The sequence below is a fragment of the Triturus cristatus genome, chromosome 12 (assembly GCF_964204655.1).
Source record: "Triturus cristatus chromosome 12, aTriCri1.1, whole genome shotgun sequence".
NCBI classification, from domain to species: domain Eukaryota; kingdom Metazoa; phylum Chordata; class Amphibia; order Caudata; family Salamandridae; genus Triturus; species Triturus cristatus.
Window position 1 is genome coordinate 732,864,199 of NC_140595.1, and position 14,484 is coordinate 732,878,682.

Consider the following 14,484-nt stretch of genomic DNA (forward strand, 5'->3'; position numbering starts at 1 on the left):
ACTCGAAGCGGCCGACGTCGGAGTCGACATAAGGAAGAAGGCCGTCGGTACCACCAAACCTGCTCGGCTCCCGGCACCGACGCAATCGACTCCGACCCCAAAGGTCAAACAGCCTGCTGCGTCTCACGCCGCTTCCACGGCAACATCTAAGCCACAATCATCGAAGAAGTCGACAGCCACTCCCGCCCCTCGACTCGATGACCCACCGGCGTCGAAAAAATCCACGACCGCCTCCACTGAACCGGTCGGTGCGAAAGACTCGAGGGCGCTCCAGACTCGACCCATTGCTGCGCAAAGCACCAAAAAGAAAATGGTCCTCCAGGACACGTCGGGCTCCGAGCCAATTAAAGCTCCAACAGCCTCTTCGACACCAGCCAACATTACTTTTGGCCTGCCACCATCCACGGCCCCGAAAATGTTCCAAATCAGGACACGGGTGACCCATACCACAATCACGCCTGCCGAACACTCTGGGGAGACGTCTCCATCGCATATAATCGACGCCGACACCGGCAGGATGATTATCCACAAACGGAAAATAACTTTGGAGCCGGCTTTGGACTCCTTCAGGATTCCACTAAAAAGAAAGCTGCCTGTGGCTTCAGAACCAGTTCTTTACGAACCTTTCCACTCACCCTACCAGGATCCACAATCCTTCTCTCCCACACACTCCAACACGGATGCGTTGGGGGACTACATAGGTGACCAGGTCCCCTACCCCGGAGACATGGACCCGGACGGCCAGCAAGACCCTGATCAAACTTGGGATGACCCTGTGGACCCAGGTGCACCTATGGATGCACAAGACCCGCAACTCTATGGAGCAAAAACATCTCCCACAGAGGACACGGCAGCACTCAACGCTCTGATTGAACGTGCTGCGGCCAATCATGGGGTGCAACTTCACTCGGACACCGTCGAGGACGACTTTCTCATGGACACTTTTGCTTCCTCAGAAAGAAATCTAAAAACTCTACCCATGTTGAAGGGTGTCCTCAAACCAGCAAAGGACATCTTCAAGGAACCCACCAGGGCAAGAGTGATAAACCCCAGGATCGACAAAAAATACAGATCAGCGCCTGGGGACCCTACTTACATCAGAGGCCAATTACCTCTGGATTCCATTGTCGTTGCGAATGCTCGCAAGAGGGCACACTCACAAACAGGTGACGCTCCTCCCCCGGACAAGGAGCCCAAGGTGTTAGAGACCTCTGGCAAACGGATTGCCGCCCAGGCAGCCAACATATGGCGTATTGCCAATACTCAAGCACTCCTCGCTCGCTACGATAGAGCGCACTATGACACATTAGAGCAACTAATCCAACATCTCCCTGACCAATTCAGAGAAGGTGCAGAGATCCTCATCAGGGAGGGACAGCTCCTCACAAACGCATCCATCAAGTGCGCGCTGGATGCCGCAGACACAGCTGCCAGGGCCATAAACACTAGCGTCATGCTGCGACGACATGCCTGGTTACGAATCTCCGGATTCAAACCTGAGGTGCAAAACAACATACTCAACCAGCCTGTCAACCCCGACTATTTATTCGGGCCGGAGGTTGACACCACCCTAGAGAAAATAAAGAAGGACACGGACACTGCAAAGTCCATGGGGGCTCTCCAAACTCAGTCCTTTCGGAGCGGCTCCTTTCGTCGCCCCGGAAATAGAGGAGCAGGTAGGGGACAGGGGTCACAGCAAACATACAACAAGAGCAATACACAAACCACCTACGATAAAAACACCCGGGGTGGATATCGTGGCTCCAGTACAAAGGGCAGAGGACGCGGCTACGGCAACACCAGGTCCTCCCCCAAGAACAAGCAGTGACGCCCTCTCCCTTCCTCCCGACCACATAACACCTGTCGGGGGAAGGCTACAAAGGTTCCTGTCCACGTGGAACTCCATCACCACGGACAGGTGGGTCAAAGATATTGTCAAATACGGTTACTGTCTAGAACTAACCTCCACTCCACCCACAATACCTCCAAAAAACCGTCCTATGTCCTCAGAGCACTTAACGCTCTTACAGCAAGAGGTGCAAAGTATGCTTCTAAAAGGCACAATAGAGGTCGTACCCGTCCACGAGCAAGGTACGGGGGTGTACTCCCTGTACTTTTTAATACCGAAGAAGGACGGGTCACTCAGACCTATATTAGACCTGAGACCCCTAAACAGATACATTCTTTCCGAGCATTTTCACATGCTCACTCTCCAGCAAGTCCTCCCGCTGCTCAAGCAGGGAGACTTTCTAGCCACACTGGACCTCAAGGATGCGTATTTCCACATACCCATTCACCCATCACACAAAAAATACCTCAGGTTCACTGTTCAAGGACAGCATTACCAATTCAGAGTCCTTCCCTTCGGCGTGACAACGGCACCAAGGGTGTTTACAAAGTGCCTAGCTACTGTGGCGGCACATCTACGGAGGCAGCACATACACGTCTACCCTTACCTGGACGACTGGCTCGTTCAAGCGAAGTCAGCCCAGCAATGTGCCAGCCACATGTCCCGCACCATTCACCTCCTTCACAGTCTAGGGTTCTCACTGAATTACCCAAAATCCCATCTCCAGCCCGCACACGTACAACAGTACCTTGGTGCAACTATAGACACTCTGGCAGCCACAGCTCAGCCAAATTTAGTGAGAATCAACAGCATGCAAATGCTGATTTCCAAGTTCAAACCACAACACTCCCTGCCCGCGCGAGTGTTCATGCAGTTGATAGGCATGATGGCCTCCTGCATCTTCATAGTCCCACACGCGAGACTACATATGCGCCCGCTTCAGGAGTGCTTAGCACGTCAGTGGAATCAGGCTCAAGGACAGTTGAAAGACCTAGTGTTGGTGAGCGGTCGGGCATACAACTCTCTGCATTGGTGGAATCCACAAAACCTTTGCAAGGGCCGACCGTTCCAAGAGCCTGTCCCACAGATAATACTGACGGCGGACGCGTCTCTCCAGGGATGGGGAGCTCATATACTCCATTACACAGTGCAGGGACTATGGACACAACAACAAAAGAAGATGCACATCAACCTCCTAGAGCTGATGGCAATCTTCCTCGCAATGAAAGCATTCAAAGTACACTTGTGCAACAAAGTCGTGTTGATCCGGACGGACAACATGACTGCCATGTACTACATACAGAAGCAGGGAGGAACACACTCTCCACAGTTGTCTCATCTGGCTCAGAGCATGTGGAAGTGGGCCATTCAGAGGAACATGTTCCTCATGGCAGAACACCTCCCCGGCAAAGACAACCAGATGGCGGATCTGCTCAGCAGACACAGCCACCAGATGCACGAGTGGGAGTTACACCCATCAGTACTCCAACCGTACTTCCAGCAGTGGGGTCATCCAGAGATAGACCTATTCGCGACAAGCGAAAACGCAAAATGCCAAAGCTTTGCCGCCACGTTCCCACATCCACAGTCGCAGGGCAATGCTATATGGATGAACTGGTCCGGCAGATTTGCGTACGCTTTTCCCCCAGCACCACTGATACCGCTGGTGGCACGCAAACTGCGTCAACACTCACTGACGCTGGTCCTAGTTGCTCCAACGTGGGCGCGCCAACCGTGGTACACCACCTTTCTCGAACTTTCCGTGGTGCCGCATCAAAGGCTACGGATCAAACCCGAGCATTTGACGCAGATCCATGGAGAGATTCAGCACCCAGATCCGCAACAGCTGAACCTGGCAATCTGGCTCCTGAAGTCCTAGAGTTTGGCTACCTCAACCTGCCACCTGACTGTATGGACATCATTAAGGAGGCCAGGCGACCCACTACCAGAGCTTGCTATGCAGCCAAATGGAAGAGGTTCGTCATTTATTGCAATAATAATGACATTAACCCGCTAGACGCATCCATCCAAAACATTATTTGTTACCTATTACACCTATACCGATGCAATCTGGCGTACACCTCTATACGTGTCCATTTGACCGCAATATCAGCCTATCTGCAGACCAGGCAGCACCTCTCTCTATTCAGAGTGCCTGCCATCAAAGCATTCTTGGAAGGACTCAAACGAGTCATTCCTCCAAGCCACCCACCGGCTCCGATGTGGAACCTCAATTTGGTCCTCACACGCCTGATGGGTCCACCCTTTGAACCTCTACACTCATGCGAGATTCAATTCCTTACCTGGAAAGTAGCTTTCCTAGTAGCGATCACTTCTTTGAGGAGAGTTAGTGAACTCCAGGCACTAACCGTTCAAGAGCCATTTATACAGGTCCACGCCAACAGGGTCGTACTACGTACCAACCCCAAATTCATGCCAGAGGTGGTATCGCAGTTCCACATGAATCAAACCATTGAACTGCCCGTTTTCTTCCAAAACCCACAAACTGTCGCAGAAAGGGCACTCCACACACTAGATGTCAAAAGAGCCCTCATGTATTATATCGACAGGACCAAACCCTTTAGGAAAACACAACAACTTTTCGTTGCCTTTGCCCCACACCACAAAGGTAACGCTATCTCCAAAGCAGGAATAGCCAGATGGATCGTTAAATGTATCCAAATTTGCTATCAAAAGGCTAAACGTACTTTAACGATTCCCCCACGAGCCCACTCAACACGTAAGTTAGGGGCCTCAATGGCTTTCCTAGGAAACATTCCTTTGCATGACATATGTAGAGCAGCCACCTGGTCCACTACACATACATTTACCAAACACTATTGTGTAGATGTGCAATCAAAACAGCAGGCAGCTGTAGGACAGGCTGTTCTCAAAACTCTTTTTCAGACCGCTGCAGCTGGCACTGGTAGCCGCCGCTAATAAGAGGGCACTGCTATACATTCTATGCACAGATATGAATTCAGCAGCCCACATGCCTCGAACTGAATATGCTACTTACCAGTATGCATCTGTTCTTGGCATGTAGGGCTGCTGACATTCATATCGCCCTCCCTCCTCCCCGGCGCCTGTAGCAGCTGCAGCTCTCAGAATTACTGTAAGCATGGTCATCACTTTCTATATCTACTCCATCACTGCCACAATGGCGAAAAACAATCTGAGGATGGAGAGGATGCCCATGCGCACTGTAGTCCAGGGGAGGAGTCACCTATCCCAGGATACTTCGAAGACTCTTCCAGGACAACAACGTGCAAACATCCGGACCCAACACTAGGCGGCGATCTATGCACAGATATGAATGTCAGCAGCCCTACATGCCAAGAACAGATGCATACTGGTAAGTAGCATATTCATTATGATTAATGTACATCATTGACGGAGAGCTGAAATTAAAAATAGCAAACATTTTGGTGTCTGTTGTATTTCTGCTGTATAACGTTTTCCTTTGTGCTTTAACTCTTCTGTTGGGCAGTACCATGAGCATGCTGCATATTTAGTGGACAGTCTTTGGGATAGTGCAGCTCCAATTTTGAAGGACTGGGAGGGACTAACAGACCTGCTGCTTGAAGAAACCGCTGAAGAAGATGGTGAGTCCAGACCAGAAAAAGTGTTGTTGTTTTGGTGGTGTGAAAACCAATTGTAGAGGCTACAAAACTGCATGCTTTAAAGGCACAGAATCCCTGCAACTCTCAAACTTATGCCCCTTTGGTGTTATCATGGTTATCATGTCACCCACATCAGTAAGTCTAATTGGTACCTGTGTTAAATTTTTTTCCACCTTATTGCAGCCATTAGGTGAACCTTTTCTTGCATTTGTAGCTGAACCGTCATCTCGGGTGTGAGTGGATTTTGTATGTCCTGGTGATTGCTTGTCATGCTCCTGGAGATAAAAATGTTAAGGCTCAGGGTGGTGATTCCTCTTCTTTACATATTTGGGTATCTCTCGCCTTGCCTCACTGATAGAGATGTTCTGCACAGTAGGATCTTATGTTTAAACTAGCATATCTGATAGAGACATCTAGCCGCAGGTTCCTTATCTTTCAATTATCCCCTGGTGCCAGACTGGATCTGGAAACTTTTCAACAGCAGTACCTCTGTGCACCAGTAGAGGGCAATGTCTCACTCCCCCACCCCTCAAAACCCAGATGTGACATCGACAGAGTCCATATAAGCCTTCCCCTGAAGCGCAGACGTCATTTTCCTCCTTTCCGCAGTTCCAACACGGATCCAGAGGGTGGCTCCCCTGGCCAGTTTGTTTGGGCTATCCTGACATTGTTGGTTGACAAAATATTGTGCTTTTTTCGGAATGTTTTCCGGTTCAAAACCTGTGGACAGCAGATTTTAGCCACAGATCCTCATAATATTTGTATGTAGTGTTTTGACGAACACCATGACTCTAAGGAGTGCGACTCCTGTGACCAACTTTGGGCAAAGGCATTGCGTAAATGCTGCACGAAGCTCTTGGAGGCGTGGTTGTCACAGGCTCCCCGACGTTTGCTGTGACATTCTCATTCCAAGGGACTCTTGAAAGCCCGCTCCAGAAATCCTTCCGATGGGCATCAATCTACCTCGATGTCCAAACGTAAGTTGTAACGTAAGCAGTCGAAGTTGTGGCATTCCTGGCTTTGCTGCATGTGCGCAGCATCTCTGACTCCCCTGCCTATTCTCTAGTTGATGAGTTGGGGAGAGAGTCTAACCTGCACCTTTCGGTATTCCAGGGGGACTAAGGACCCGTTGAGCGAATATTATTTCTCCCTTAATGCCATCTTTGAGTCTCCGCCTCCCTCTGGTGCACGTCTCGGCCACAAGGAGGCCAGAGGTGCCTTGCCTGAATTCACACTGGTGGGGTCTCCCTCTGCATCAGTGAGGCCCTCTAGATCCTTAGTCAGATCCGTGTCAGTTCCGGTTCAGAGCCCTTCGAGGATCCCACCTGCGACACTAGTGTATGATCAGGCAGCTCTGACGTCGACTTCGGCTCCGATCAGCCCCACAATGTCTCCTCTCTGATGCTGAGGCGTCGCCACATGGATTCTGGACTGCATCGGGGGCAGTGTCGTGGAGCAGTTCATCTTTAGCTACTTTCCTCCTTCCGAGAAGCCCCCTAATGTTTTTCCTCCAAGAGAAAAGGGTTTTGGTGGAGAAGAAGAAATATGCTTTATTCCACCCATGACTCACACTGTTCAGCCTCGTCTGGAAGTTAGTTTGATATCGGAGGTTGGTGAAGTTAGTAGCCTTGAGGCCTCCTCTTCCTCTGGCTTCTTTTCTCCCTCCAGCCTCGCTACTGAGGTTAACTCTGTTTTTGCTGAGCTTCTGAGGAGGGTGGCTGTGGAGTTGGAGCTCCGTTCTGTGGAGGTGGCCATTGACCCTTTAATTGGGGTGCTTCATCAGGGGCCAAACGGGGTTGAGCCTGTGCTCCCCTTCAGTGATGCCCATATTTTGTTGGGATCTTGGGCTAAATCTTTTTCGGGGCCCAATTGGACTTGTGTATATCTCATAGATACAGTCCTGCTCCTGGAGACCCGGCCTGCCTTCTCCGGCAGTCTACTCTGTGCAGCTTTTAAGCTCAGGCTGCTACAGCTTCCCTAACATCAGCACATTTCCTAATGTCAGTCCGGACAGGGAGTCTAGGTGACTCCATTGTTTTAGCCAACCTATTATTTCTGCTACCAGTTGCGCTTTGTGGTCACTTTATACCGCTTTTGTTCTGAGCCGGTTGTCTCGCGTGTTGTGGGATTCGATCTCACGCCTTCTCCCAGATGAGACCTGAAACGATCTTTCTCACTTGCTCCATGAAGGCCACCAAGCAGCTAAATTGTTGACTTGATTTAGCATGGACACCACAGATTGTCAGGTGAGCCATGGCTCTTTCATTGTCACTTCGCCTGCGTGACTGACTATGTACCTCTGGTTTTTCGGAGGCTGTTTAATCCACCTTGGTGAACTTGCCTTTCGATGGTCAACATCTGTTTGGCGCTCACTCCGATTCTGCCTTACACCTTATTCAGGACAGTCTGGGCAGAGCAAAATGTTAAACCCTGTTTTGCTGTCTCGTCTGCTTTTCTTCTTCCTCCTGTACTGAGCTTGTATGGGATATGATTTCCTTGATTTGTTTCACAGGTGAACCATTCTAGGGCAGTACCCATTGGCTTTTGGCTTTCAAACTTCACCTACAGGTGGCACCCGGTGAGGTCCTCCTGCCGGTATTTTATTTTATTGCAAAAAGTGTCAGTGACGGGTTATGGTTTCCGTTACTTGGGGCACACATTGTTTTAGGGCCCTGTTGGGTTTCAACGCCTGTTGATGCAAGGTGTTCTTTTGATTTTCTACTTGGGTTCTGATTGGGGTATTTTGCTTGTATTGTGCAGATGCACTCTTGCCTTGTTGCCTGTATTTCTTAAGTCTAATTTAGGGAGTTGACACTCCTTGTGCTAGCTCTTGCTAGCATTGGCAAGAAGGACTTTTACCATTTCTAGTGCTCTCAGGTTTTCTTGTGGACGTACTTATCCGTATCTTACCATGGGTGGACTACTCTGATGATTCTTTCTCTTGTATGCCACTGCCTGGACAGTTTTTAACCTGCTTCTTCCATGTGCAAATCTGTTGTTGCTTTTCACTTTTGGGAAATGTTTTTGTACTTTGTTGGAAACATTTCCATGACACTATCGATACCAACCCCAACATCTAGTTACTTAACTGGTTGTTCTTTAGATGTTGCCTTCTACCCCACTTAGGGTTTTATTGCTGTTTTTCATCATATGTTTCTTCTTGAACATGTGTTCCTTATCCACTCTCTCTTGTGGTTGATTCGTAAGGTTTGGAGGTCCTTTCAGATTATTTTCCGGAGTGTTTCCTTCTCTTCTTGCGAGCACGGATAAGGTTCCAACCCCTTGGGGGTTAGTTATCCCTTGAACTAATAAATATATTAAACAAGCATTTGCAATGCAATAGGTCTCGCATTTGCAAAAGTTTAAGCTATTGGCATTGTTCATGACAATGCCTTTTTTAATCTATTTTATAAAACAAACACATAATGGCATTTATTTATCATTTAAAAAGCCAATAGCTAGTGTTGCATTATTCTTAGCAATGCCAGATGCTCACACTTTTATAATGCGAGACCTATTGCATTGCAAATGCTGGTTTACATCTGCCTTTCTTTCTTGATTTAACTTCCTCTACGCTGTATCGTGGCTCAGACTTGTACACAGGGTCTCCAGGTTCACAGATAGCTTAGATGCCACCAGGAATTGTAGTTGTCAAGGTGGCCTTGGTGGACCTGTTTGACCTTCTGATGTAGTTTAAAGGTGTGGTTAAAAAAGGTGTGCTATCTTAACAGACCCAGGTTGCATCATCTGTTTCAAATACCCTGGTTGTCCTAAATATATCCAAGCAACCGCTACTGCTTTTAGCTTCCCTGGAACATTCAATATGATAGCGTATATGTGTAGGCATTATTACAGGTCACTGTTATTTGGGCACGGTCCCGATGGTGGTGATAAATTTGTCTGCAGCTTTCCATCTACTCATGGAATCTGAGTGTAAAATGTGCAGAAACCAAATGATAAGGGGGGTCAAACCCTACTTTTCTTCAGCTACAGCTCTTCAATCACTTTGACAGATGCAGCTTACCATTCTAGCATCAATTATATTCTGATTGTCCTTTCCCTGTTGGTTGGCAAAGCACAATGCTTTCACCACCTTTGGACCTTGATACATAAAGACTCTTCGGTGTTGGCATTTGTAAAATAAGGCTAGAAACGTAAAGTACCAGAATGCTGCTTTCTCTTTCCTCCTCTGACTAAGAGCATTTTTGCACTTCTTGATGTATAAGTACTCTTGACAATCACGTGCATCGGTCGTTAACTAGAAAATCTTTGAGTGGTGGGTTTGTACCTGTGATATTTCGGGTTTATGTAAATAAACAGATTAGGCCCATTCAGTATTTATCTTTGTTAATGTCAATCTGTACCTACTGCCATTTATTAAAAATTGAAAAGGAGACAGTGCTGTGAATTTGGCAGGAGTACTCATGTTGTACTTTCATGTGGGCGAGAGGAGCATCTGCCTCTGTTAACACTTTAGAAGCAGCAGGCTGGCTTGGATTCCCACTACTAAGGTATTACCCAGGGTGGATTAATGTCCCTGCTGCCCTGAGAGAATGGTACAGCACACCAGCTTTTTTCTAAAGCTAGTCTTCAAGTAGACCGTGTCTGACGTCTGCACATGCAAACCATTTTTGTGGTGAAAGATGAGATTTTGCAATCTATTGCATTCATGTTGTACTGCATGCCAGAATCTAAATAAGAGTTCAATTTGCGCCCCGCTTTAGATTAGAAAGAAGAGCCTCAGTCCAGGTGTGTTATGATGAATCCAGTAGTTTCTGGGTGTGGTCTGGGTTTAGCATAGACAGAACATATTATAAGGGTGTCGGCTTGATATCAAAGAGGCACTTCTGAGAGGCTTTATTTCAACGGTCTTTCAGAGTCTCATTAGAAGAGAACTAAGGGCCTGATGTACAAAGCCATTTTGCATTTTTTTCAGAATCGCAGAGTTTATGCCAACAATTCATTAAAGCATTTCCAGACTGTAAAATGGTTTTACTGACTCTTTCTGAATTGCCGATAGCAATGGGCATCAAAGGGGCTTCCCTCGCAATTGTGAAACACGATGTATCAATGGCTTGGTTTGTAACACCAGTTGGTGTTGCAAACCATTGATAAGTTACTGAATTATCAAAAAAAGCATTTACAATGCAATGGTCTCGCCTTTTGCATAAATTGGAGCTATTGGTATTGTAAACGACAAACTTTTTTATTTATGGGTTGGTTTTTAAAACAGATAAATAAATGGCATAGTCATTTACAATGCCAATAGCTTTAGCAAAGGCGAGACCTATTGCATCTATACACACACACACACACACACACACACACACACGCGCGCACGCACACACACACACACACACACACACACACACGCACACACACGCACACACACACACAATCCTTTGGTGAATATGTAGTGTTGGAAGGGGTCCACAGGGGGCACAGCGGTGGGGAAACGAGTGGGACAGAGGGCAAAAGGGGCACAAAAGGGAAAAAAACGAGTGGCGCAGAAGGGCACAGAAAAACGAAAGGAACAGACGGCAGAAAGGCACAAAAAACGAGGAAAAACGAGTGGCACAGAGGGCAGAAGGGCACAAAAAAACGAGTGGAACAGAGGGCACAAACAACGAGAGGACCAGAGGGCAGAAAGTCACAAAAAAAAAAAGAGGGAAACGAGTGGCACAGAGGGCAGAAAGGCCCAAAAAAGAGTGGCACAGAGGGCAGAAGGGCACAAAAGACGAGAGAAGCAGAGGGCAGAAAGGCACAAAAAAACGAGTGGAACAGAGGGCAGAAGGGCACAAAAACGAGTGGAACAGAGGGCAGAAGGGCACAAAAACGAGAGGAGCAGAGGGCAGAAAGGAACAAAAAAAGAGGGAAAACGAGTGTAACAGAGGGCAGAAAGGCACAAAAAACGAGGAAAAACGAGTGGCACAGAGGGCAGAAGGGCACAAAAAAACGAGTAGAACAGAGGGCACAAACAACGAGAGGGGCAGAAAGGCACAAAAAAAGAGGGAAACGAGTGGAACAGAGGACAAAGTCACAAAAAAAGAGTGGAAAACGAGAGGCACAGAGGGCAGAAAGGCACAAAAACGAGTGGCACAGAGGGCAGAAGGGCACAAAAGACGAGAAGAGCAGAGGGCAGAAAGGCACAAAAAAACGAGTGGAACAGAGGGCAGAAGGGCACAAAAACGAGAGTGGGACAGAGGGCAGAAGGGCACAAAAACGAGAGTTGCAGAGGGCAGAAAGGAACAAAAAAGAGGGAAACGAGTGGAACAGAGGGCAGAAGGGCACAAAAACGAGAGTGGAACAGAGGGCAGACGGGCACAAAAACGAGAGGAGCAGAGGGCAGAAAGGAACAAAAAAAGATGGAAAACGAGTGGCACAGAGGGCAGAAAGGCAGCGCCACAAACAAAACATTTCAAGTAAATTAAAAAAATCGTAAATCACACTGTGAACATATAAATGAAGGCATGCGTTCTGGCAAGATGGATTGGGGAAACTCCATACTTGGGTTTCAAACGTACAAGCACAACAATGTCAATAAATAAAATAAAACTCTGAAAGGAGCCTACCTTTTAAACCAGCGGTGACGGTGGGGAGGGGTGTCGGGCGGGGGCAGCAAGACAGAGACTTGCAGGGTGGGAGGAGAAAGGGAAAACTGAAAGCACGAGTGCACAACAATGTCAACAAGCCCGGCGGAGTGTGGGCGCGAGCGCTTGGGGCGGGGGAGCGGACCCTTTGAAGTGCTTCATAGGAGCCAAAGCTATAGAGAAGGGAGGGGGGAGTGGAAGCAGCTGTGCACGTGCATGTGATCGTGCACTCAAGGTTTAGGCCAGCCAAAACAGTGGGTAGCACTTTGAAAATCCCACATATAAAATGTCTCTTGCGAGACCTAAAAACGATCTTGGGTGATGACAGGATCCTCACTCAGGATGTCACAGGAGTTGACTGGGCAATGGTTTTCCCGTGGAAACTGTAGATTTCTTTTGCTTGTGATCGTTCTCTCTCTCCTCCCCCTTCTCTTCCTTCGAAAGAGGTAGGGTTCTTTCTCCTTCATGGTGGGGGTATGCTAAAGGTTTATTATACCTTCTGGCCATTTTATGGGTCTTGTCTCCTATAAAGACATGTCTTATATGGCCTCCACACTTGGTATGCTGTGTGCACTGCCTCTCCATCCGTTACTCCAGTTGTTTATGCAGATCTTTTGGTCCTCCACTTGTGGCGTTTGGACTTCCACAAGTATTTACTCTTTTATCTGCGGCTTTGGTCAGGTCCCTTTGTCTGTCTGATATTCTTCTTTAAGATGGAGACTAGTGGGGGTGTGGCCAAGGAAAAGGTCCAGCAATATGAGTCTCTCCTGAGTTCTGTATATAGGGGTCTCCAATCCTCCTCTAATAGCAGGTATCGCTGGTAAATTCCCCCCGGAAACCCACTGGCCTCTTGAGACGGCAGATTGCCCCTGGCGAAGTGATTTGCCAGCCATCTTGGGGCTTCTGCTTCCTGCGAGCCAGGCTGCTCTTGCGGTGAGATAGCACCTGTACTGACTGGCGGGCTGCCCCCGCTCCTTGGTTTACAGGAGCTGCACAGGACAAGGACCTTTTGGGGCGTTCTGGTCAGTCCGCCTGAGGTCCGGAGACGGAGCCGTGAAGGTATTGGGCACACCGCAACACGGGGGTCTGTTCAGGCCTATGCCGGGTGCCCGCTCTCCCGTTGCAAAGGTGTGGGGGGGGGCGCTGGCTGGCATACTGGGCAACCTTATATCGACCTTCTTCCTCCCTCCTTATTGCGGGGGCACCCGAATGCTGGGCATGCGGTAGCTCAGATCAGATCTAGGCCACGCATGCCGCCACTAAGGCGTAGGAGAGTTACTGGCCCCTGTGGCCTGCCCTGGAGGTAGGGGCTGATGCCTTGAGTGCGTCGGGCGATGGTAGCTTGGGGATCTTGCCACCCATGCTGTTTGCTGAGGTGCACTGCCCAACGAGCGACCCCCGAGAACATAGCAACTGCTGGTTGCGATAGCTGGGGTGGGGGCTGAGTGTGGTTGATGACCCCCCTTTTCCTTTGCCCTTTTCCCCCGATGCTCCTGTGGATTGGAGGGGTGGGGATGGTCCGCTTCTGAGGTTTGTGCTGAGTGGTGGCGCCGGATCTGCGACTGGAGAGAGGCAAGAGCCCCAGGTCATCTTGGGGATACTTGGAAGCACTAGGTCTGGCTTCCTGAGCACATTGGATTGTGGCCCTTCTGACATTATTGGGGTCTTTTTGCACCATGATCGCCCTGCCAAATCCTTGTGGCCCCCTACTTTCAACCCTATGACTGGGCCCTTAGCTGCATAGGAACAGTGAACCTCCTATTCAGACTTTCAATCCCCGCTGAGGCCTGGTCGGCTGACTCAACATACAACCCACTGTGTAGGAATAGACCAGACCCTCGAGTGGACATTGGATACAAGGCATTGCGGGGTCTGGGTCCGGCAATGGTGGCTTTTAAAGGTATACCACAGTGTTCTTCCTCCATTTATGACATGCTTATAAGCCTGGCCTTCCCTGCCTGACAGGGGATATCCCTTGACCTCTTCTTGCTGCCTCGGGCAGAAACCTGGACCCCCTTGCTCCTGCCACCAGGGAGGACATCCAGCTTCTGCTTGCGGAGTTCCGTAATAATGTTGTCACTCTACTTCAGGACTTCACCAGGGATAGTTCGGACTTTGACCAATCTCTGCGCCAGATGGATGTCTGCCTGACTACAGTGGAATCAACGGTGGTGGATCACAGCTTGGACAATGTTGACAGGACTGCATGCATCGAAAAATTACAAGATGAACGATCAGAAGAATTGCTCCAGATGCAATAACATTCACGTCTGAGGCTTAGTTGCATCTATCCCGCCAGCTGATTTAGAGTCTCATGTCCTGGTATTATTCGCTCACCTCTTGCAACTCCCTGATAACTCTCCGTTTCTCCTAGATCATACCCATAGGGTGTACTTGGCTTTCCAGCAGCAAAAGAACTTGG

The 14,484-nt window shown here is 48.8% G+C and overlaps 1 protein-coding gene across 1 annotated transcript in view; it reads left to right on the forward strand.

The window, feature by feature from the left end:
- STAG3 (STAG3 cohesin complex component) overlaps window positions 1-14,484 on the forward strand; it is a 1,816,020-nt gene that overhangs the window by 952,162 nt on the left and 849,374 nt on the right. Inside the window, exon 15 of the mRNA XM_085637308.1 lies at window positions 5,340-5,454. Coding sequence (XP_085493434.1) covers window positions 5,340-5,454 — 115 coding nt within the window. The remainder of the gene's footprint in view (window positions 1-5,339; window positions 5,455-14,484) is intronic.